The following is a 24,807-nucleotide window of genomic DNA, read 5'->3' as shown; positions in this document are numbered from 1 at the left end:
CCTAGTGCTCACTGACTAAGGTACAGCTGAAGCAGGAAGGGTATCATGTATCAAGTGACTCCTGACTCCTTTTGATTGTCTTTATCCATATTACGTAATATGGATCAGGGATAACCACGCCCAAATCAAACCAGCCTCAGGAAACTGTGAAAACTAAATTGTCAAAATTTCAAATTCGATAATCTTTAATGCTTTTTATTAAACATGTAAGACCCTAAATTACATATGAAGAACGTTTTGGGTGATTTGGGTTTCTAGAGGCTTTAAAACTGTTAAAACCACAAAGATGTTTTTCTCTTACATTGGTGAGAGTGCTCTTGATCACTCATAAAAAAGAAAGAGCAAAAATAAGAAAATGTTGGGTGCTAATAAAACAAGAACAAGTAGTTCTTAAAAATAACAGAAAAAGTGTCTGCATATAGTTTCTTGCATGAGGCCCGATGAGTATTACATTGTTCTGAGGCTCCTTGTGTCAGCTGCCTCACTGTGATGAGTCTATCGTTCAGTACACTGACTTCCCAGGTCTCTCTAATCTTTTCATTCTCTCTGGCAACATAAATATTGGGGGTCCTGTCTGAAGGTCAGACATAGTATTTGTTTGTGTCTGGCTCTGTGGGTGGTCTGTAACTCGGTTTGGAGGGGTCACAGTGTGTACGTCCAGCAGCATGCACATGCAGAGCTCAAGGTCATGACCTGTGACCTCACAGGAATTCCTCTGAGGCACAACTTTCTCTCTCTAATCCTCCGTTCTTTCTACACACCCTCCATTCACACACACACTCACATACACTGTGAGATGAATACAGACACAGCCGTGTCATCCCTGAGGGGCCGCCATGTCCTCCCTGTCAACATGCCGTTTTATATGTCCATTCCCCCGTCTCTGCTGCGTTGGGAATTCACTGCATCAGCAAAGAGATTTTTTCCATGTAGGAACAGAAAGAGGAGGGAATTAAATGACAGCATCAGCATCTTCTGTTCAAAAGTCAAACACACGTCGTCTTTACATTTAACTGAAGATTTTGAGGAGCAGTGTGAACTATGACTCGTGTCTGTCTGAAGCAAAGGCAAGAGTAGCATGACATTGCTTAAGAGCCAGAAATTCTTATAAGGAGGATACAAAAAAACATGAGACTTTAAAGTACTTTAAAGGTAACTATTTTTTAGATCAATAGTCAGCTTCCAATATGAACATCGACTCAAATCCGCTTGTTTGTCTAATTTAGACTGCTGAAGCTTCGTATTAGCTTCAGAGGTACTTTTGAATCCATGTTTTCAGCAAAGGAGGGGATTTTGTCCCCCATCAGTAGGTGGGTTTCCATTACAGATTTGAGCATAACTTAGGCAATATTTTTGAAATGTCAATAAAACACAATTGCGAGAAGACTGCGTTTCCATTGAGTAATGATATGTGACTTCTCTTGCAATGTTATGGACATGGACAATAAGTTTAAAAAAAGTTTGTCTTCTTGGTAAATGATATTAATCGTGTACAGATGAGAACAAGACTTCCTGTCATTTTCACTGAATCCAACAATAAATTATCTCTAAAAGTAAGTAATTGAAGGTAGATAAGATCGCCAATTAATCATGACTCCATCATTTACTCCAGCTGCTTTGTACTCTATCTTCCTCCATCATTTTTTGGAACTTTATCAGCGTGCAGCTCCATCATCATCATGTTGTAGAAAGGCTTTGAATTACTCTCTGGATGTTTAGAGGAGATGTGCTCTCCCTCCAGATCACTCCTTCAAACTTAATGACAAATACAGAGCTTTTCATCATTTGGGAGTGCCTATAACCAAAGTTTCCTGATCTGCCACAGCTTAGTTTTAGTCAGGTTTAGGTGCAAGAACTACTTGGTGGATTGTGGTTTGAGGTTATTAGGAACCTTGTTAAGGTAGCTTTGTTTTAATGGTTAAAAGGCAGACTGGTCTCACTCCCAGGATATCAAAGTATGGCGCTTAGGCACTGTCCAAGAGGAGGCTGGAGTAAATGATGGAGTCATGATTAATTGGTCTGTATCAATCTAAAAGGTCAGCTTTTTTTCAAACCTACACGGCTCGGTTCAAAATTTTGTTTCAAAACGAAACTCCTCATCTTCTCTCTGACATAATTTTGACGTCAGATGATTTGCAACTACAACACTTTGTTGTGATGTTTGTTCAAACAGAGAGACAGAATTCTCATCTGTCACTGGATTTAAATTATTGCCTCTGACTGCACTGAATGCAGAAAAATAACAAAAAGTGTCCATGTCCTAACCTCTGTCATTAAAAGGAATGTATGTACTTAGATAATTTGTTGGTGGATTCAATGAAAATGACAGGAAGTCTTGCTCTCATCTGTACACAATTAATATCATTTACCAAGAACTTTTTCGAGCTCAAGCAATTCATCTATCGATCAATTTTGAGCTTATGGGGACTGACTGTCCATCTGTGGAGCAACTTTCTCTGCAGCCAGTGCAAGAACGTAACAGTGAAAAATACTTCTAAGATCTTTTAATTAACCCCTTTTCAAAGGCGTATAATTATAGTTATTAGAATCTGATGTGGTGCAGTGTGTTATTTAATCCACAAACACAGTCAGACTTCTGCTCAGTCAAATAGCTGGTCTGATATTAACAGGCGTAGCAGCTGTGACATTATAACTATCTGCTGACGTGTGCGACAAAACGTTGGGAAATTATAGGTTTTGCAGTTGTGTTGAGCTTCTTCTGCTGTCAGGATGTGCAGGGATGTTGCAGCTCTGGAACACAATGTTTCCTCCTCCTTTGTAACTCATCGCGCCCGCCCTTGTGTGCAGAGGACTCAGCCGTCCTGTCATGATCCTGCTAATCCAGGCTGGAAGGTTACACTGATGTGACAGTCAGCCAGCGCACAGTTTATCTGTAATCTCCCTTTTCCATGCTTTGCCACTGTATCCAGTAAATGTTATTTTGGTGTGAATGTCGACTTGGCCTCGGCAATCGTCCACAGACTCCTCTGTTATCATCTGGGCATGCTGATGGTGGATCAGTGGCAGGTATTCAGAGACAGAAAACCACCACAGATATGGAGAGAGAAAGGCTGCAGTCAACATCTATAAGGTGACAGAGCTGACCACTGAAACAACATGACCAACAAAGAAGCAACAGCTTTCAGCCTCCATGCCAGGCTTTAACCCTTTAAGCAAAGTGGGTTGATTTATTTAAAAACGGGCAGAAGGCAAGCAACTTCATAAAAACATGGACAAATAAACAGTTAAAAGTAAGTGGCAAAGTTACAAGCGATTGCCTAAAAAGTAAGCAACAAAAAAAAATTAAAAGCTAAAAAAATACAATCAAATAAAATAATAACAATACACTTAAAAAAAACAAACAAAATGGCTTTTTTTTAATAAATGTGCTGAAAAATATGAATTGTCTATCATATTTTTTTCTGCAACATAATTTGAAGTATAAAATTATTGATATCTGGAAATTATTCCAATTCATATTTTTCTATCATTTTCTAATAATCTTTCCCTTTTGAAACTTTTTTTTTCATGTGAGTGCGTCACCTTTTACTAATTTCTTGCAATTAGCGGGGCATTTCTTTCTAAGTTCATAGTTTTTTTCCCCTCCATACAGTTTATGAAAGGTGTGTGATTGCAGCACAAAAAAGCTATATCCATCCAGGTTTCAAAGTGTTAAGTTGTCAACGTGTCGCTTGAGAGAAGTGTGCAAAATGAAGTGCAGTCAAATCAAGATCCACTGTAGCTGTGAGGTTGTTACGTACTTTTTTTGATGGTCCTATGGGAGTTCTGCAGGTTCAAGGTAAATATAGCATCAGAGCATCCAGCATTTGTTCAAAGCTTTTACGAAAATATAGTCTAGTATTTCAGGGATTCTGAGATGATGGTTTTCTCATATCTGAACATGCTGTATTTAATTCTAAAAGATAATTGAGTCACTCTCTCACCAATTTCTATAATGCTTGATAATATGCATACTAGAGGTGTAACAATCCATTGATCTGCATCGATATATTGATTTAATGAGCAACGATCACGTAACATCAGTGCAAAGTGTTAACATCGATCTATATCATCCTGTTTTGGGCGCGCCCTTATTTTGAAAGTCTACGTCACCGTCACACAGTGTCAGGCAGATGAAGGTGAGCAGCCGAGAGAAAGATGATGAGGAAAACGCTGTTTACTCAGGAATAAATCATCAGTGTGGAAATGTTTTGTTTTCGGAGAGACTGCGAGTCAACAGACAGGGTGCGTGATGTGTAAACACGATGTACCTGCGGGGCCACTTCACTGACTTCTTGTTAACATTACTTTAGCTGCTCTGTTTCAACAATGTTGGCTGAAAAAACGTGCATGTGGACTGAAAATCATCCATGCTGTTTTGTCAGGAGATGCCGGGACTAAAAGAAAGAAGAGAAAACACAAATAATAGTGAACTGGTTAAGTTATGAGAAAAGTGAAAGCCTGTTAGCTGCTAAGCTAATTTCTGCAATGTAAAATGCCATAGGTATATGCTAATAACTTTAGCATGTTGTGTATGTGGGGGAAATGTGACCTACAAAAGACAATTGTATTGTCTATGATCCTTGACAGTTACTATTGAGTTAAGTGAAATGATCTTGTTTTTAATCCACGTTTTGAGGATGTTGGGAGAAGTTTGTCTTCAAATCAGACAGCCCTGTAGCCCTTTGTGATATCTGCAGATATTGTATTGTTGTCAAAGGTATCGATATAAAATTGTATCCTGGTGAAACCAGTGATTTACACCGTTAGTGCATACCAAAATCTGTGTAACTTTAAGTTAAGTTTCAGAAACACATGCAGCATGATGTAAAATAGGACTTTATTAGTCCGTCACTAAGGAAATTCACAGCAGCACTTATATGGGTACTGTATGTATGTACTGTACTTGTACATGATAATTGCAATTCACATATGCTGTGTATTGTGGTCTTTTTACCGGAAGAAATATAGAAAAATTATTGGACAGTATGTGGAGAAAATCTTGCACAGTAGGAAATTAGGAAAAAGACCAAATAAAAGAAGAAAGCATCCTTTTATATATATAGTGCATATAAGCTGGACATTGCCTTTTTCCCCATACTTACTAGAAAGAAAACAATACAATCTTGAAGGCGTCTGCAGCACAAGAAAACTGATGTCGATCCAGGTTTCAAAAGGTTTAACAGAATTTCTAGGAGAAGCTACATGCTTTAATTAATTTACTAATTTCAAATTAAGCTAATGCAAATGGAACCCAAAAACCAAATAACACTGGCTCTCAAGAACCTCAGTTTTTAAATCAAAGGAAACTGTGTTAAAGAAACCACTGCGTTAATTCTCATACAGTCTCAACTTTACCTCCCGTCATCACTGACATATACTTATCCTTAAAAACGTTCTGTTTGACAGAAGCATTAATAATAAAGACCAGTGTTAATAACTTACTAACAATGACTGCATTCCTTCAACACAGATTCATTTATTTCACCCCCTTGCTGTGGTTGGCTTAATGTTTTGTCCATTTTCACGTTAAAATTATTAATTATATTCTCACCTCTAAACAAAAATGAAATTGATAACAAAGAGAACTTTTCAAATGCAGCACATAGAGCTCTCTTTGTCCTGACTGCTCTTACTGAAGTCTCACTGAGGTCGGCCTCGTGGTGCTGTACTGCGCTCTAGTGCCATCTGTTGTTATTACATCAGCCATGACTACAGTTTGTGTCTGTGACAGGCCAACATAAGACAAGCAACACTCTGAACTTTTTGTCAGTCACTTTGGTTATTCCCCTTTAAATACATCATTAATATTTTCTGACTTGGGATTTATTTGTGTGTGTGTGTGGTCTACGCTCTGTGATGGAAACATGCACCGTGATTCCCTCAACCTTTGCTTTTCCTTTGTCTCTCTGCCATGTTAACAATCTGAAACAAATTCAGTACAGTAGAAATCCAGCAAATCCAGAGCAGCCACTCTTTACTGCAGGAGTGTGCTGCAGATCAGAGACAGCGGGGCAATCTGGAAACTATTATGCTGCTTAGCTGTGATGGATCATGTGGAAAGCATGTCCGTTGCTCTGGGTTTTGTCATCATAAACTCAGGCTGCGTGCATGAGAGCTCAGCCAACCTTTCCATAAAAGTTGTACTAATCAGGACTATTGCACAAGCAGCGGGACGCCTTTGTGCTGGAATTTAACTTTTTTTAACCGCCAATCATGATGCCCAGTATCTCCTATTCTCACACGCTCATACCAACACAGCACTGAACTACTAGGAAGCAATATCGCAACACATCATTTAAATATGTCTTATCACTACTGACACTCAAGCATTGTCTGTCCTATATTTCACTTTTTCAGATATATGGTTGTAATACATGTTGGTCATTGATATTTAACTTTAATAACTAAAGTGGCTGTAAACATGTGATCAAATGATGCAGTGATAATCACTGTTCATTATTGTTTCTCCCTCATCAGTGCTAACGTCATTTCAATGCTTTCTAATGTGTTAGCTCCTAATGCTAACTGTTGACAAATGTTTTCACTGAACCAGAAGGCGAATTAAAAATTCGAAAAGTGGGTTTCATTTATTTGAAAACTGCTGGTTAGTCTAAAAAAAGTTCATATTCTTCTTCTTCTTCTTCTTCTTCTTCTTCTTCTTCTTCTTCTGCTTCTTCTTCTTCTTATTATTATTATTATTATTATTATCATTATCATTATTATATATTACTTAACTTGTTCTCATCTTCTTTTTTTGGTGTCTTTTTCAGGTCCTCGGCACCCCATCTGAGGACACCTGGCCCGGCGTTAACTCTTTGCCTCACTTCAAACCAGGTGAGACCTTTCATGCCATAATTAGCGTTACAAACAGTGACTACATTCACTCTCTAAACCATCACCAACTTCTTTTACTTAAACTCTAGACCAAATATAAAAAATAAAAAAATAGAACGCAGTGTTGGCTAAATGGTGTGCAAGAAACCCATTTTGATTTTACGAAACACGGCAAATAGCCACTGAATAGTTAGCATGTTGCCTTTTTATACTGAACAGATTATGCTGTATGGTAAAATGTTAGCATGACGCTAGTTTCCAGTTCATAAGAATTGGACAATTTTCCTTTTTTTCTTTTTTTTTTTTTCACGTTGAGTTTTTCTTTGCCTTTTTCCAAATATTTCCCCAGATTAATATTTCTCCTCTGTCAGAGGTTTAGACACTTGCAAAAGGCCTCCAAACACAGCACAACAATATTAGTGATGATACAGGTGTTAAAGGGTTAAAAGACAGCAGGCTCCATGCTAACATAGACTGTAATAATAACTACGTGGTGGACCAAAGATGGTGCATTTGCCAAAAAAGTTCTCTAGCGTCTGGAAATGAATCAATGAAAGAATGAATTCTTTTATTTTCGTGTCACACCATCCAGTGGCTCACCCCCCATGAGATTATATGAGACCTTTTTAACAAAAGAAACAATAGTCCACAGTACATATTGTGCATATATCATGACATGAAGATAGCTTCTGGTATTGCTGGCCAAAAATCATAATTACAGCTGAACAACAGATACAAAATTATACAAAGAAAATACATATAATATATAATACATTTAAATCATAATAATAATAATAATAATAATAGAATAAATACATTGACAAATAAATTTACATTGTGCACCTAGTGGAACAATGCTTCCTTCCTCATGTCCCAAGCTTTCTCTAAATAAGTTGCTAACTTAAATGTGTCTTTCTCAATCAGCCATGTCAGTCGCTGTGGGTCATCAACAGTTATCAAATCTACTTCAGTCTTTGTATCTGGGTCTACATCTGTGATATGCGGCCCACCTAATATGCGCACTAGTGTTTCTCCCGCTGGTCCTGCCCACAGATTCCATCTTGCATCGTAGACTTTACATTACGATGATGGATTTTTAAATCGCATTTCTTTACCCCGTGAAAATTTGACAAATATAACAACACATGGCTTAAAAAATCATAATACAAAGAGTCATAATGACATTGTTTGCAATTGGAGGTGTCCTGTCAACAGTTAATTATGGTGCTCTATGGGGAAAATGCTTTGTGGGCTGCAGGGGATTTTTTCGCTGCAATACGGCGAGTGGCCACTGGGAACAATTTTGCTGCAAGGGAGAGCAGCTTTTTTGGGGCCCCAGTGTTCACACTTTAGAAAACTCACTTTTTGAGTGAAGCCATTAAATCTACTGTCACTTATTTTGTCTGCTAACATGTTAATATTGTGCACCATAGACCCAATGACATACTGTGTGTTTATATACTTGGTAGTCAAAACCTGACTGTCAAAATGAGCCAATGGGACAGTCTACCAAAAGCTCACTGTACCCCATTAATGTAGCAGGAGCAGCAGGAGGAGGAGGGGGAGTCGGTGTGGCAGCTCTGCCAGGGCAGCAGTGCCCTCTGGGAGCTCATTAGGGCTTTTTAGAGGGAACATGAATAGAGGGAGCGCAGATTAGTGTTAGCTGATGGAGGGGAAAAAGAGAGTGGAGGAGAGGGTACAGGCGAAGATGGACATAAAGAGGGTTGGAGTGATGGCGCGGGGCAGCAAGGCAACACAAAGCTACGTGACGCAGCCTCCTATCTCCAGTGGCCAATTAGGGACCAACTGGGGTGACTCTCATGGTCACATGCACACACAACACATACAAATGTAATCTCTCATCCTGTGACCATGGCAACGGTTGGCTCCTGTTTGCCTCACACACTATTGAACAGCTGTGTAGCTGTCTGAGCCACAGACACACACACACACACACCTACACACACGGGCAGCTTTGCCCAAATCTAGCCTCCGAGCATGCATCTGTTCATGTGTCGTCTACAGCTCTGATGCTGTTGTGGCTGCACAGAGTGAGATGTTACCACAGATGATCTGGTAAAACTTCGTGCTCACAGAGCATAATAAAGCTTCAAAATGACTAAAGGATTCAGCTGCCCCACACAAAATAGATTATAACTGTTGAAAGGTAATATTAACCCTTACCACCGGGATCATAATCAGTTTTCTTGTGTACAGACCTCTGAAACCTAGGAAATTTATTTTTATTTCTTTAAAAGCTAAAGAAAAAAACATAATGAGCAGCTTGACAAGGAATAGCCCACATATTGAAAACAATTAGTAAAAGGTGACAAAGAAATTATTAGACATTATCACAAATAACAAAAAAATAGAAAAAAAAGGTTTTGTGTGTGTTTATTTTCAGGTCAATTTCTTGTAATCTTTTGCTAATTTCTTGTTTATTTTTTGGCCCTCTTCCCATGTTTTTGAATGAAATCAAGCGATTTTGCTCTGTTTTAAAGGCTAATCTAAGATATTATTCGTTATATCTATTTGACAAGTTCTTTCAAATATTCCAATATCCATACTGTTATTGTCTCAAAAAAAAATAACATAACACAGCATAACATAACATTACATTACATCCCTGGCTGCACACAGTGAAACTCAGCAGAGTCCTGCGGCTGCAGTGAGCAGCAGATGGCAGTATTGCATCAGTGTGAAAAACTTCCTTGTGACTGAGGAGTGTTTCCTCAGCACTGAGCTCCTCTGAGTTGTCTCTTATCTGCACTCTTTCCCAAAACACAGTGACTGTCTCACTCCTCTGGTTATGATTCATCACATCATCACTATGACTTCTACATGTGGAATATTTGTCTTTTTTTTTTTTTTCCTCACCCAAGATTTGCAGAAACACCTCTTAAAGGGTAAGTTTTGTATTTTTCCACCTGTGCCCTATTTTCCCATGTTTTTGTGTCTAAGTGACTAATGGGAACAGTAATTTTTGAAATTGGTCCAGTATTGAGCGAGAGTGCTGCAGACAGCAACAGTGAAGCAGGCTGCAATGTAACCACTGTGAATTTCAGTCCCCCAGAAGTGCCTGCTGACAGGTTCAGATTATTCTTACAAGTGTCTGACAGCATTATGGGAAGAATAGCAGTTGTTTAACCAGAAACAGCCCCCAAATCACTTTTGCAAAACCTACCAAACTCCATTTCAATAAACAAGCATTTAGCATGAACAGAGGCAGCATATTTCCACATTAAAGTGGGTGAATTAAGGGTTTATTCCAACCACACCAGAGCTGGTGATTGTTGGAACAGTGGAGAGACAAATCAAGAGGCTTTTCTGAATTTATTTTGTTTCTGTTGACCTTAAATGAAGTGTGTTTTACAATGATGAAGTGACTATTTATTTAATGGTTTGAAACTTTGGCAGATAGGCTTGATTGCTTTCATAAACATGGGAAAAAGGCAATGATCAAACTAGGGAGAAAATACCCAGAAATTAGCAATAAGTTAGTAAAAAAAATAAATTCAAAAAAGGGAAAAAAACAGACAAGAAAATGATGTCAAAATTAGAACAAAAAAAACCCCCACAAACAACTACAAAAAGTGAAAAAATAAATAGTAATAAAAATAAAACAATAAAATGATCTGAAAAACTTCTTCAAAATTATTATTCTGTAAAAATAGTTTTAATTACAGTTATGATAATTATGGATTTACTTTTCTGGACATTTTTCCTTCGCTTTTATGAAAAAATATCTGCACACCAGGAAGCTCCCATTAAAGGATTTAATTGCAATCACAAGTGACATTTCGAGCCAAAATGCTCTTCCTCAGACTCACAAGTCTAAGAAATCAAACCAGTTTTCAAAAGTTCAAAGCTTTAAATATGTGTGAAGGTGCCTGCATGTAACACAAGGCAAATGATGTTGATCTAGTTTTCAAAGAGTTAAACAGAGGCTGGTGGGTTTGACGAGAGCAACTTCAAGGCTGTTTGTGGTAAAACAGAAAGGAACTTACTTTTTTACCAAAAAGGTGTTTTGTCATTAGTGGTCCTTTCAACAATATTGTCAGACACTTAAAATACCAATACAAAGTGCCAAAAACAAGCACTTTTAGTGGATGTGAAATGACAGTGTGAACATGTCCGAATGCTCAGAGTCTGTTAAAGCCGTTTCGCTCAATACTGGACCAATTTCAAAAGTTGTTATTCCTTTTAGTCACTTCAACACACACAAAAAAGAGAAAACGTGGTTCAAGTTGAAAAATGCTGAACTTTCCCTTTAAGTTTGGATTTCAGACATGACTTTGTGGCTTGACCTCATATTGGAGGCGCCACTTATTTTTCACATTTTTGTGGTTCTGAAAAGGTTCCACAGATACTTCCTCACTAACACTCATATCTTGCTTTGGCTCTCTAATTCTCCTCTACTGTCTTACTGATATATGACAGTAGGTCAGGCTTTAACACTGCATTCTCAGCCAGACCACTTTTATCTGTAAAGTCAATCTTTATCATCGCTATTTGCTGAGGAGGCGAATGGACCATTCAAATATTATGGTTTTGTTTCCTAAGTGAACAAAAACCAGAGTAGAATCCAGCTGGATAACTCAAATGTAATACACACTATTCGAGCAAATGATGTTTATCTATAGCTCAAAGGTCAAAAATGGGAAAACAAAAATGTCATTCATATAGTATTATCTCAGTGGTCTCAAGATTGAGATCTATTTTTAAGAGACCCTTTGTTCACAGATAACCACTCAGAAAGCCATAACAACAAACAGTTTTCATGCATGATAGAAAAAAAACTGATTAAAGAAAAAGAAGGTGAGATGTGAATGTTTCCTGTAACCCCGTTTAGCTGTAAGAAGCATATTACTGAAAACCACTATTTCTAAGCCTTTTGCATCCATTAATAATGCACAGTGCGGCTCCCCTCACTTGGTAAACCATGTGAAACCTGAAAAAATTGGCTTCATAAAAAAAAAAGATAAGAGAAAGGTTATAAGAAATGACAGAAGTGACCCAAAAATTAGCAAGACATTTTAAAAGTAAAACAAAATTACCTGAAAAATATAAATAAATACATTTTAAAATATGTATTAAAATATTATATTAAATATATAAACACATAAAAATAAAATAAAAAAGAAAGTTTATGACCTGTGAAAAGTGCTTAAAAACATGGAATAATATTTTGACATTATTTTAAATATGTAATTATTCCTAGACATTTTCCCTGGCTTTTTAAAAATATATATATAAAAAAAACATATTAATTTTGGGGGGAAATTTATGGAACATTTCTTTACAAGTTGCTCATTTCCTATTTGCCCACATTTTTGAAAGAACAAGAAAGCACAAGAAAAGTGATGTTACTCCAAGTTTCAAAGGGTTAAAATGGATGATCCCTGTGCTTCATGAATCTATCTGCTGTATTAAAGTGCAGTGCATTGTGGTTAACTGAGTAAAGTGGCTGTAAGATTGCTGTAGAGGCAGAGACATACTGTATGGTCAAGTACATACATGATTGTACGGCGGTCTGCAGACTGTCAAGGGAGACACATGATTAGTTTCTTTGCAAAAATCCAATTCTGGTGGTGTTTTGTGTGGGTACAGTAAGTTCAAGGACTTTAGAGGTATTTCATTTTGGAACCTCAGGCATTTAGATATGGACAGGAACCATGCTACTCCACACTGACCCTGGAAATAGCATACAGGTGTTTTCCAGCATTTAAAACAAGTTTATATTCACAAATAAGGATATAAAATGGCATCAGTGCTTGAAAACATATTGTAATGCAAATTTGAGAAGTCAGCCCAATCCGAGAAATAGACACAAAATCTAAACAAAGCATTATGTGGTGATGAAATACACAAAAGCAATATCGATACAAAGTCAGTTAGGATCTTTTGTTGAAGTGGACAAACAAATGAACTCTTTTAAACCTGAGCAAACTGGCTTGATTTCTTTCAAAAACATAGTAAGAGGGAACTTATCAACTTATCAATCACACATTTACCATCCTTATTACAAAAGAACTGATTAACTGCAATGTCTACAAACATTGACATGACATATAAAACACATCCAACAGAAAGATCTTTTTTAAATAATATTTTATTGAGATTTAATGTATATATCAAAATGCGTACATCAATGTACTATATATTTATGTGTGCGTGTATGTGTGTGTGTGTGTGTGTGTGTGTGTGTGTGTGTGTGTATACACATATCCCCTCATACAGTCACACAAAGAAAATATAATGCACAATGACAGCAATAATAATAATAATAATAATAATAATAATAATAATAATAATAATAATAATAATAATAATAACAATAATAGTAATAACAATAGTAATAATAAGATTTTATAAATTAACCCAAATACATAAATAATTTATTAGAGGTGTATTATTATTATTATTATTATTATAAATAAAGTAGTTAAGTAATATAACTGGATAAACACCAAAGTAATAAAATAAATAAAATGAAATAAAAGGCAGAATCAACACTTTCATGTTATCCTTATGACATCCTTTTCTGTCAATGATACATGTTTCGTTGGTCAACTCCTTTTTGCACGTTCCAAGTGATGGTGGTTCTACATCTGTCTACAATTTTTAATTAAACTGATTAGTTTAATTCTGTAACCAGAATCTAAATGATCAGAGCCATGTCTGTCATGTTACCAGTTCCTCCTCCTCTCACCTCCACATCTCCCCTCGGTTTATTTCTGGGCTCTGCAGCTGGCAGCCTTCACCTCTGGACACCAGCAGTGCGGCCAGTTGAGGCCAGCTCTGGCTCTGAGGCGGCTGACTGGACCCCACTGCTGGCTAGCTGGCAGGCTGCTGCAGGCTCAAAGTGAAATGACAGTTGGGTGGCTGGCAAGCAGGATTAGGCTGGCAGTGTGGGAGGTGGACTACCTCACTGGGTGGCTGGCTAGCTTATGTGGTAGCCGGTGGGTTGGCAGCTCAGCCCGACTGTGTGTCCACATGGCAGTTTTGGCTGAGATTTAGAGAAAAGTGCAGAGCCACACACACTCACAGAATAATAAACAGAGCTGAGGAAATATGGAGAGACGGTCTCGCCAAAACTCATCTCAAATTATGACAAGTTATTGTGGTCTGGCTCTGGAGCTGAACTACATAGTTCATGCAGAATTACTCAAGAGCATCTCTAACATGATACGAGCCACTCCTTAATCTGGCAAATTTATATTCACATAATTTACATAACGAAATACAAAGCAACACTCATCGCAATAAAATGTCGACTATTAAAATTTTGTTCTTGATATTCACTCTTCTGTGCCGGCTTGTTTCAAATAATGGTCTGGATCTCTGCAGGTGCAATATCTGATTTCCAATATTTAATTTGAAGATGGGATTCGGCTTGACTTGCCAGTGTTTTAGAGTTTAGATTGAAGGTGTTTTGGAATAGTTTAATATGTGTGTAACTTTTGCTCCTCAGAAATATCATATTTACCGTATTTACGAGTTATGACCACATGGACAGCCCTCCAAAGTCATAATTACGAGAGGGAAATTGGGAAATAATGATACCTGAGTTGTTGAGTTGTGATGCAGCAGAAATGGCAGAAAGCATGGAAACAGTGTCAAAAATTAATGGTAAAAAATAATATATATTGTCATTTTGCTCCTAGTAGCTAACATTTACTTTTAGTTGTTGCACATTTTAGTATCTGCATCTATTAGCTGTAGCAAGCAGGCAAACTTAAAGCATGCCAGGTGAGTATACCAACACTGATAACATTATTTTATAACACGAGTCGCCAACTTCACATCATAAATGCAGAAACATGATGGCAAAAGTCAATGTTTGGTCAATGGTAAGGAATTTTATATTAATTCACTCATAGAAAATCGATTTTTGTTCCCATGTAAAGTGTAATATGGTATCGATGTTATCGGCTGTCCATGTGTGACCTAGATTACATATTAAGGTATAATAGATAAAATACAGAAAAATAGATAAACATATTAATAAACTAGAAACAGCTATCAACCTCTTGTTTAAACACTCTTAGCATTAAAATGCAACCCATCCTCTTAGTAGCTTCCATGTGGTTTCCACTTTACGAACCTTAAAGCAAACGAGCATGTAGAGATCGGAAGAACGTCGTCATGTGACTGCAGCATTTAATGTGATGCCAAGTCTTCATTCAGTCGGTTTGTTGTCTTCTCTTACAGACCGCTTTACAGTGTACAGCGCTAAGAAGCTCAGACAAGCGTGGAATAAGTAAGTAAACTCTATCAAAGTTTTGCATCTGTGTGTGTGTGTGTGTGTGTGTGTGTCTCCGCCATAATCTGTGCATATATAAATACAGTTATGTCACGGAGTGTTGTAGCTGACACACTATAATCCTCGTTCTTGTCTTTAAAGGCAAACCCTCATGGAAAGTGAACACACAGCTCACACTCTCTTTACACTCTTTTTTTTGCACCTCACTTGCTCTTCCTGTAGCGTCAGCCTTCCTGCAGCATATGTGTGTGTGATTCTGCTGTGCGACATCAGACACATACAGCAGAAAAAGGTCACAGTGGCACAGTCGGGGCTCCCCTCCAGATGTGTGCCACTGTCTGCCCCTGGCACACATCTGGAGGGGAGAGCACAGAGGGCAAATGGGAGCCTGTCTGGTTTCCACAGGGAATTTGAAAGCCGTACCAGGCAAGAGATTTATGTAAAACTCCAGCTGTCTAATCAGCTGGAATCACAAAGTATAGCCGAGGAGCGATTCCTGCTAACTAAAACCTCATCACACAGGACTCTAATACCTGTGCTCCTCCTGTGATTTATAATAATTACATGGGTCATCTGTGGCCTTAATCCCAACTGTGCCTGTAATCTAGAGAGGAAGAAATGACTGACCATCATGTGCCAAAACTTCCATCTCTCTAATTTGCGTTATTTTATTCCTGAGATTTGGAACATGGCTACATCTCTAAAAACGGGTTCATATGCTGTACACAAGCCAGCAATTTAGCTGGATAACGTTTTTAAGCAACGTAACCATGTTCTGATGTCTTAGTTATTACATTGGTGAGTGCAGTGTTATCATCGATAGCTGGAGCCATGAAAAGAGATGAAGAGATGTAGGAAAATGTTGTTTCCTTTTAAAAACTTGGTGTGATTTATTTCAAAAACATGGGAAAGAGGCAACAGGCAGCTATATAATACATAGCCCCCAAAAAATAGCAGGAAATTGATAGACAATTATAAGAAATTACTTGAAAATAATAATAATAATAAAAATAATAATAATAATAATAATATAATAAACAAAAATAAAATTAACAAGGAAATGACCTAAGAATATGCATGTAATTTATATATTTATTTTCTGTAACATAATTGTAAATATAAAATTATTAGTATTAAAACCTGAGAAAATTGGCTTTGAAATGAAGATGAATGTTTCATGAAAGAAAATTACTTATACTTTTACTTATAATTATATAGTTTCAATAAGGTTTCAGTAAAATATAAATTATTATTTATTCGTACTTATTATCTATTTTGGCACTTTTTTCAGGCCATTTCCCTTTTTTGTTTTGGGTTTCTTAAAATTGTATTCTTTTACCTTCCTTTTTTTGTTGTTGTTTATTGCTTATTTTTAGGAAATTTCTCTGTAATTCTTTACTATCTTCTTGTCATTTGTTGTGCCATTCCTTGTTAAGTTGCTTCTTTGCTTGGTTCGACAGTTAATTTGTAAGGGAAATGAAAACAAATTCAAATCCCTTGATCAGTTTTTATTGCTCTATTTTCAAACAACTGGAAAACAAAAACAGTTTAACTTTGGATGTTATTCATTATTGTGCAAACAGCTTTTATAGGCATCTATTGGAAGCATTTGATGACAAATGAAAAGCAGAGTAGAATGAGTGAGCGGAGGTGGATTTTACCCTTCCCTCTCTCCCGGTCTGTCCCCTCCCGCTCTCCTGGCCTCACTCCAGTCCAGGAGGAAATAAAAATGTGAAGAAAGAAAGTGAGGTGGAATGTTAATGACCATCACTTCCTCCCCGCTGCCTTTTATCGCGGGCCAGGGAACGATGAATTTGATATGAACTTAGACGCTCACTTTGTCTGTGCCCTGAGAGTTGGCTCACCCTCTGCTGCTCTCCTGTTTCTGCTCTCTGTCAGCCATTTTTCTCTGCGCTGTTTTTCTTCCTCCAGCTGAAAAACTTGGACTGATATGTTTTGAGTAAATGGGTCACGATTTAGGGCTTTTTTAACATAGTTGTGTGCTTTGACAGGTGTAGTAATACAACTATTGATGTTAAATTTGACATATGGTGCTCATTTTTAGGTTTATATTGTCTATTTTGGAGGGCCACTAGTAAAATCTTAACATGCTTAAACCCTTTGAAACCTGAGCTAATTGGCCTGATTTCTTTCAAATATATGGAAAGAAGGCAATGAGTGACTTCACAAGAACCTGATGAAAATTAGCACGGTATTAGTAAAGATTTACAAGTAAATTAACTAAAAATTGGCACACAAAACTGACAACAAAAATGTAAAAAAAAAAAGAAAAAGAAATGGCTTGAAATATGTGCTTAAATTGTACGTTATAAATTTTAAATACATAATTATAATCAAACAATTATTTTCTAATAATTATTTTGTAATATTTGTCTCTCCTTTTTAGTCTTTTCTTTCGTTATATTTATTTATTTTTATTTTTAAATTTGTATTTTATTTTATTTCATTTTATTTTATTTATTTTTACAGTTTGTGGGACATTTCTTGCCAAGATGTCCGTTGCCTTTTTAGTCATGTTTAAAAAAAAAAAAAAAAAAAAATCAAACCAATTTAAATGCTTGTGAAAGACCTATGTCGTTCCTGGTTTCGGAGGGTTAACCCTTTCAACCCTGCATTAACATCAGTTTTCTTGTGCTGTGTTCAGATGCATTTCACAAGCATTTCACCTCTCAAAACTAATAAAAGTGAAAATCTTTCCGTGCACTGGAGGTGTTTTCATGTGTGGACTTCTAATTAACTCCATCTGTGGGTTTTCTTCATATAAATGCTGTATGAACACGCTTAAGAAGGGCTTCTGGCCTGAAACGTCCGTTTGGCAATAATAAAAAAATGCTATAATCAGAGTGCTATACTGATTTTGACCGCTTTGTTCAGTCGTCACTAAGCAACCCAGACACAATAACAAAATCATGTTTGTGTCAAGACTTGATAAATGTTAAAACTTTGCATATTGAGCATCTGCAAACCAGCATTCTGAACTCATAGCTATCGACCACTGCTGTATACACAATGTGTCCACTGTGACAGGTGCATGCTAAGGCTTGTTTGCCTGCACTGTTCCAAGTTACGCTCACCCTCATCAACAAATGAGCCAGACGTGGTGAAAGCTCCTCAGAAGATGTCTTCAGACAAAAATCACAAAACAGCTTCTGATTGTTGCTTTGCTTAAACAAAGAGTCCGATCTGCCACTTTGTGCTGTGGCGGGGGGACAGCACAGGCAGGTGGTTTCCTCTGTCCGTCCTCTCTCGGGTCTGCTGTGCAGTTTCCTGATAGAATACCATGAAAAAGCACCGGCCACGCACCACTGCAGAAGGAATGCTTCTCTCCGCTGTGAATGTGCCATCACCTGGAGCTGTTTGATAGTTTTAGGAGATATCATCGATCTCACTGCAGATGTGCGCTTATTCACTCGGCCTGGCTGACAGCAATAGCACGAAGGAATGCACTCCTACAGTACTGTGCGTCAACACTCGTGCTCGAACCCAAGTGATTTCACACCTACACACATCCTCCTGTTTGTCCTGCAGAGAAACTACAAAGCAAGGTTTCTGAGATATCCAGACTTTTTACTCCTTTTTCTTTAGCCTCTCCCCACCTATGTGAACATCCATATTGTGCATGTTTTTTGTTAAAATTTTGTACTTTCCAAGTCCAAACTGAGATAACCAGCATGACCTCATTGGGGATTATTTTTTGAGACGAGACAAAGCTCTTCAAAAGTCCACAGGAGACATTACACAATGTTTTCACAGAATGACTAGTGCTTACCCTGACACGCAAACTGATCGTCCATCTGTTTGTCTTTCTACAAACAGTTTGTCCAGTGAGTGTTCACATGTATGTAACCACAGGATGGTCTCCATATTGATCAGGCATCGACCTATATTTTTTTTTCAGGGCTGATACAAATACCAATTATTAGTGGTCAATGAGACCGATAACCAATATTTCGAACCGATATACCATTTACAATTAAAATTAAAATCTTTCTGTGAAAATGTAGAATTTGGAATATAACAAACTCCAACATAAAACTGTTTAAATTCCTTAAGCAAATGTTTAATCAAAACTGAAACTTTTATCATCATACACAACAAGTTCCTGGCAACTTTTTTATAAAGTCAAGTGAAAATTTAAATTAAAAATGAATAAATAAAAATAGCCCCTTGTGGTTTGACAAAGTAAAAGTTCCTTCACTGCAGAAGACAGAAGATGAATCATGTCAATTCAGCCTCCTTCTCTTTCCTCAAATGCTGTCATTAGACTAACATTTTTGAAGTGTTTGGTGGAGTACTGAAAAAACTCAAGAAAAAGTACAGTAACTCCAATTAACACAATGGCTCAAGTAGTGCCTAGTAGCTCACCTAGCAGAGCGGGCGCAACATTTACAGAGGCGGTGTTGTCTCTGCATCCGCCGTGGGTTGGACTTTAATCTGCAGCCCTTTGCTGCATGTCATCCCCTCTCTCTCCCCCTTTTGTACTTCAGCAGAAGGGGGCCATGGGATCTAAAAAACAGATAAATATAGTAAAAAGGTAGCAAGAATTTGAAAAGTACTGGCTGCTGCATCTACATGCGCCGCTGTCGCAATAGCAACAGCATGAAGCGCTCAAAGAGTGAACAGCGACTAGTGAGCAGTTTGTGAGAGCCAAACTCACCATTATTCAAGTTTCTGGGTTTTTCTCACCTCAAACTGAAAGTCAAGGTTTTGATGCTCTTGCATTTCAATAAAAAAACCTAACTTAGAAAATATTAAACAGCTGCTTAAGACTAAAGATCCGGTATTGGCAGCACTGGCCTTAAAAACCCTTTATGATTAAACCATTAATCAAGAAGGCCTTTCACCATCCGTATAGTTTCACACAAAGACTAGTTTGTCTTTAAACTTTCTTGTGGAGTCACAGAATGTTCCAGCTGTATGAGAAAGAGGCGAGAAGAGGCCCTGATGGACTTCATTAACTTTATCTCTGCCTCTTTACTGAGTGGCGTTGATGAGTTGAACAGAGATTTATCCTTCCTCTGTCTCTCGGCTGATAAGTCGAGCTGAGATCCCCATTGAGAGCCATGGGAGTGGCTGTCAGAGTGCTTGACTAGGGAGCCAACCATGAGAAGCTTGCAGAACATGAGAAGCACTCTGAGTAGTGCGGGCGGCGGGCCGGCGAGCTGTGCTGAATAACATCATGTTTATTTAATGCAGTGGATGCCTAATTACTGACTGAATTTGTTGCTCTTCGTTTATTTTCAATCTTTTCTCCCCCTCGGCGCCACGAGGTAGGGCTGGTTCAGGAGTTCAGTGACTCCCAGTACGAGCACACACTCAGACACACACACACACACACACACACACACACACGTTTACCCATATAGACTGCTTCCGTCTTAGCTGCTGCTTTAATGAACACTTTTTATTTCTCGCAGTGACCCAGTCACCATGTGTGAAGTAGCTCAAAGCAGAGGTGTAAATGTGTGTGTGTTTGTGTGTGTGTGTGTGTGTGTGTGTGTGTGTGCGTGCGTAAGAAGTGTTTTTCTTCTCGAGTCAGCAAACCTTCAGCATAATTAAGAAGCTTGTTTTTTGTTGTCAGCAGCTCTGTGAATTGGAGGAAAAGTGAGTTTCTTTCTCAGAGGGATGAATGAATGTATGAAAGGTAACTCTGTATTTTTATTGGATGAAGTCAAGGTGAGGGGTTTCTCTGCTCTTAATATGTTGACTGCTCTTTGTTGATGTGTCTCTGTATAGCTTGTACATGCCTGTTTCTGTCTGATAATGTGTGTTGGTGTGTTTCAGGTTGGGCTATGTGGACCACGCCGAAGAGTTGGCTTCCAGGTTCCTCCAGTGCTTCCCAAAGAACCGGCTGTCAGCCCAGGCAGCGCTGAATCACGAATACTTCAGCAACCTTCCTCCACGGCTCTGTGAGCTGCAGGACAGTACGTAACACAAACACACTCATCAATGTCGCTCTTTACACCACCTGTGTGAGCTGCAAATTTGCGAGTCCAGCCTACTCTCATTCAAATAGCGCCGCTTCAACAGTGCTTTCAGCGTACTATCTTGAAGCCAAAAGACACCTTTCACTTCCATATGATACGCCCCTGGACGGTATCAGCTGAGAACACGGCCACAGAACAGGTCATGGTCAGTGTGGAGGCCTAATGCACTGGCGGCATCACTTTAGAATGTGGCTGGACTGAACCTGTTGCAATTGGAATGCTGTAAAATTACAAGCACAAGGGCGCCTTTAGAGTGAGTGGGATGCGCAGTGGATTGGTCCAACAAACCCTTGACTTTCATGCGGGAGTCTGGTGTTCCCTTCCTGCCTGAATGTATTTTTCTACACCTGACCACCCTTGTTTCCTAATCCTAACCATCCATGTCAGTATGTGCTGTGTTGACGCCCCGGCGTGGGCTGCCATATGCTTTTGTTGTTCAAACATAACCACGTGCAGCATGATATCACCATGTGCTCATGTTGACATAACGGTAGCAGCATCCTGGAACGTCAACAGTAGATGCAGAAGGATACCTAAAGCGTAATATATAGACAAAGAAGTCCTCTGCAAAGGGACGACATGATGATGAGATGAGAACGTATTGGAGAATCCCATGATGGTGAAGGAATAGCCCACCTTGATCTGCCTTACACAGCCTCCAACTGGCTTAAATTGGCATTTTTACCCTAACCCAAACTTATCTCACTCCTCTCGCCTAAACCTAACCAGTGCAACCAATGAAGGCAAGTCATTCCTTCACTGTCCTAAGATTTGCAAATATGCGTCTGTGTTTATACATCGATCTGGACTGATATATTGATTCCCCAGTCAGTAGTCCAATATCATCAATGCAAAGTGAAAACATCGACACATATCGTCATAATTAAGATATGTTTCTGTACAAGTAAACTTCCTTGGTAAATATTCAAACAGTGTAAGCGGTTCACTGCCAGGCAGACAATGACAAGCAGCCAAGAAGAAGACAGTGAGAATATTTACTGACATCTTGTCATATCTATCACACGCCCCTTAAGTGAATCGGATCAAAATCGTATGGTATCGTACTTTGAGATATCAGTAAATAACGTATTGTTTTCCGAAGAACTGATAAAGTGTCAAATCATGATGGAACTAGTGCTGACAGATCACTGTGTTAGCTGTGAGGAAACCAACAGGAGAGTTTTTATGTCAGTGACCATGGAGGATATCAGTTGAAGAGATATGAAATAGTAATTCAGTGTTAAGAAAATACTTCCAGAACCACTGGTTCCTCCCATGTTTTTTTGCTCATATTTTGGGAAACAATAGGGACACAAAGTTGTTTATTTGGCACTGACTCCATCTGAGGAAAATGGATACACACACTCTCCATTCTGAGAAGAGCACACCCTCCTCTCTAACCAGGAAATAAAGGCAGCTGGGTTTTGCCAAGAGAGCAGAGGAAACTTCCAGATCCATGTAAATCTGCCAGAGTCCAGAGAAACAGGAGGTTTTTTTATTCTTTCCAAGGCCTTTGCTCTCACTTCTCGCACTGCCAGACACCCACACACTCTCAGTGAAATGAAATTAAAAATGTCACAATCCAATCCACACAGTAAGAGCAACCTCAGGAGCTCTATTGTCTCAATAATTCTGTCATTGTCCGCGGTAATCTGTCTGGGTATTGTCTGCATAAATCCATAATACACATGACAATAGAGTGCACAGTTGGCCATAGAAAACATACCGTTCATTCCCACAGAGAGAACATGAGACATTTACTTGAAGGGTTCATCAGTTTCTCAACCATCTATGATGTGTTTTTGTCATATCCTCTTTGGTTTACTAACAGTACTGGCCTGGGTGCTTTAATCCACTGAAACATTGAAACTTTTTTAAAAAACTTGGGAAAAAAGCCATTAGAAAGTTCACAAGAAATGGACAAAAAATTGCAAGAAATTAGTAAAAAGCTACAAGAAAATTACCAGAAAATCATCCTCATATATCATACAAAACCCCTCAAAAGAAATAAAACGAATGGGGAAAAAAACAATGGGAAAGTTAAAAAATAATAATAATAAGAAGAAGAAAATGGCCTACAAAGAGCAAAAAACAGGGGAAAAAGTAAAAAAAAAAAAAAAATTAAAAAATAAAGAATAAAAAAAAATCTGAATCAGAAAAACTCCCAAACAACCAAAGCAAACAAATGGATCAACTCAATTAGAAAGTTAAAAAAAAAAACTACAGAAAGCCAAAAAGGAGAAAAAAAAAAACAATGGAAAAAATAAAAAAATAAAAAATAAATAAATAAAATAAAATAAAATCAGCATACAAAAAAGCCAATTAAACAAAACAAATAAATGGGTAAAAATAAACCACAATAGTAAAATAAAGAAAAGGCCAAAAAATGAAAAATGAAACGAAAAAAAACATAAACAAACAAGCAAACAAAAAAGGACTCAATAACAATTAAACATAATTAATAATAATTATTTTGTTAAATATTTTTAACATATAAAATGATAACTAGAAGTATAGTTTTCTGGATATTTCTCCCTAGCTTTTAAGAAAATAATTTTCTGAATCTACCAATTTCTTGCAATTTGCAGAACATTTCTTTCCAGATTACTGATTGCCTTTATTCCCATATATTCATGAGAAAATCAAACCAGTTTGCTCTGAGGTTAAAGGTTTAAATACTTATGAAAGGCGTCAAGAAAAGTGATGTCGATCCAGGTTTAGAAGGGTTAACTGGTCTGCTCCCATTGACTCCTGTCTCTCCCGGTGCAGGACCGTGATTACCATGCTGCAGTTGTAGTCAAATACTCACAGCTGGAGTAATTAGCCAGTTCTTTATCTCGCATTCACTCCTCATTTGCATAATTTTGACACATCCTTCCCCCACAAAACTGCAAGCGGCAAATCCACACTTGTCTTCCACCCAGACACGGAAGAGACTTTGTGTTTATCCACTCCTGTCCTCATTTTTACAAAAGTGTTTTAATTCACTCCCATTCTTCCCTCGGTGGCTCGGCTGCGTCGCCGTGTCACATGTGCGCGCGGAAAAGAGGGGATCAGAGAGAGAGAGAGAGATAAAGGGACAATAGAGAGACAGCGGGTGAGAGAGAGAGCGAGCATGACAAAAATCAAAATGAGCCATCTCTCTCTTCTCTCCCTCTCTTAGTGACCGCCGCTCTCTGATTCTTTTCAGACACGACAACCTGCTGGGCGCTGATAACGGGATTAATAATGCTGAAAAATCCTAATCGGGGGGTATTAAAAATGGAATTCTCCCATTAAAAAATTACCACCGTGTCAGTGGCGGCACACTCAGGTCTGCTGAGCATGCTTTTCACACCGCTAATTAACAACAGCTTAAAGGATTGGTGGTGTATGTAAATGTAGCCTGTCACATAATATGGATATGTCATCTCTGACATGCCTTCATTCAATAACCCCATTCTGCAGGATTAATTGAAATAAAATCTTAGTTTGAAGCTCTGGCAGGAACCTCTGACTCTCACACCCAAAATACATGCACAACAGACTTAATAAAAATCGGCTTCTAGAGAGCATTGAAGATGTGTTTCTGAGGTGTTTTCAGAGCTCTTATTTACAGAGCGCATTGGTGTGCTCTTCCTCTGGGGAAACAGCCAGTCAAGGCGATAGAAAATCAAACTGAGCATGTAGCTGCGGCCAGCAGAGGTCCAGCTGGGC

At 38.1% G+C, this 24,807-nt stretch overlaps 1 protein-coding gene across 3 annotated transcripts in view; it reads left to right on the top strand.

Moving 5' to 3' along the window:
- Nucleotides 1-24,807, top strand: part of cdk14 (cyclin dependent kinase 14) — a 231,510-nt gene that overhangs the window by 140,873 nt on the left and 65,830 nt on the right. For all 3 annotated transcript variants that reach the window (XM_088084957.1, XM_088084959.1, XM_088084958.1), the window contains 3 exons: nucleotides 6,774-6,837; nucleotides 15,052-15,100; nucleotides 20,909-21,048. In XM_088084957.1, coding sequence (XP_087941083.1) covers nucleotides 6,774-6,837; nucleotides 15,052-15,100; nucleotides 20,909-21,048 — 253 coding nt within the window. The remainder of the gene's footprint in view (nucleotides 1-6,773; nucleotides 6,838-15,051; nucleotides 15,101-20,908; nucleotides 21,049-24,807) is intronic.

This window comes from Plectropomus leopardus, chromosome 11 (genome assembly GCF_026936395.1).
Source record: "Plectropomus leopardus strain MGB_pleo_1.0 chromosome 11, ASM2693639v1, whole genome shotgun sequence".
In the NCBI taxonomy this organism is placed as follows: Eukaryota; Metazoa; Chordata; class Actinopteri; order Perciformes; family Serranidae; genus Plectropomus; species Plectropomus leopardus.
The sequence above is the reverse complement of the archived record's forward strand: the minus strand, read 5'-3'. Positions and strand labels throughout refer to the sequence as shown.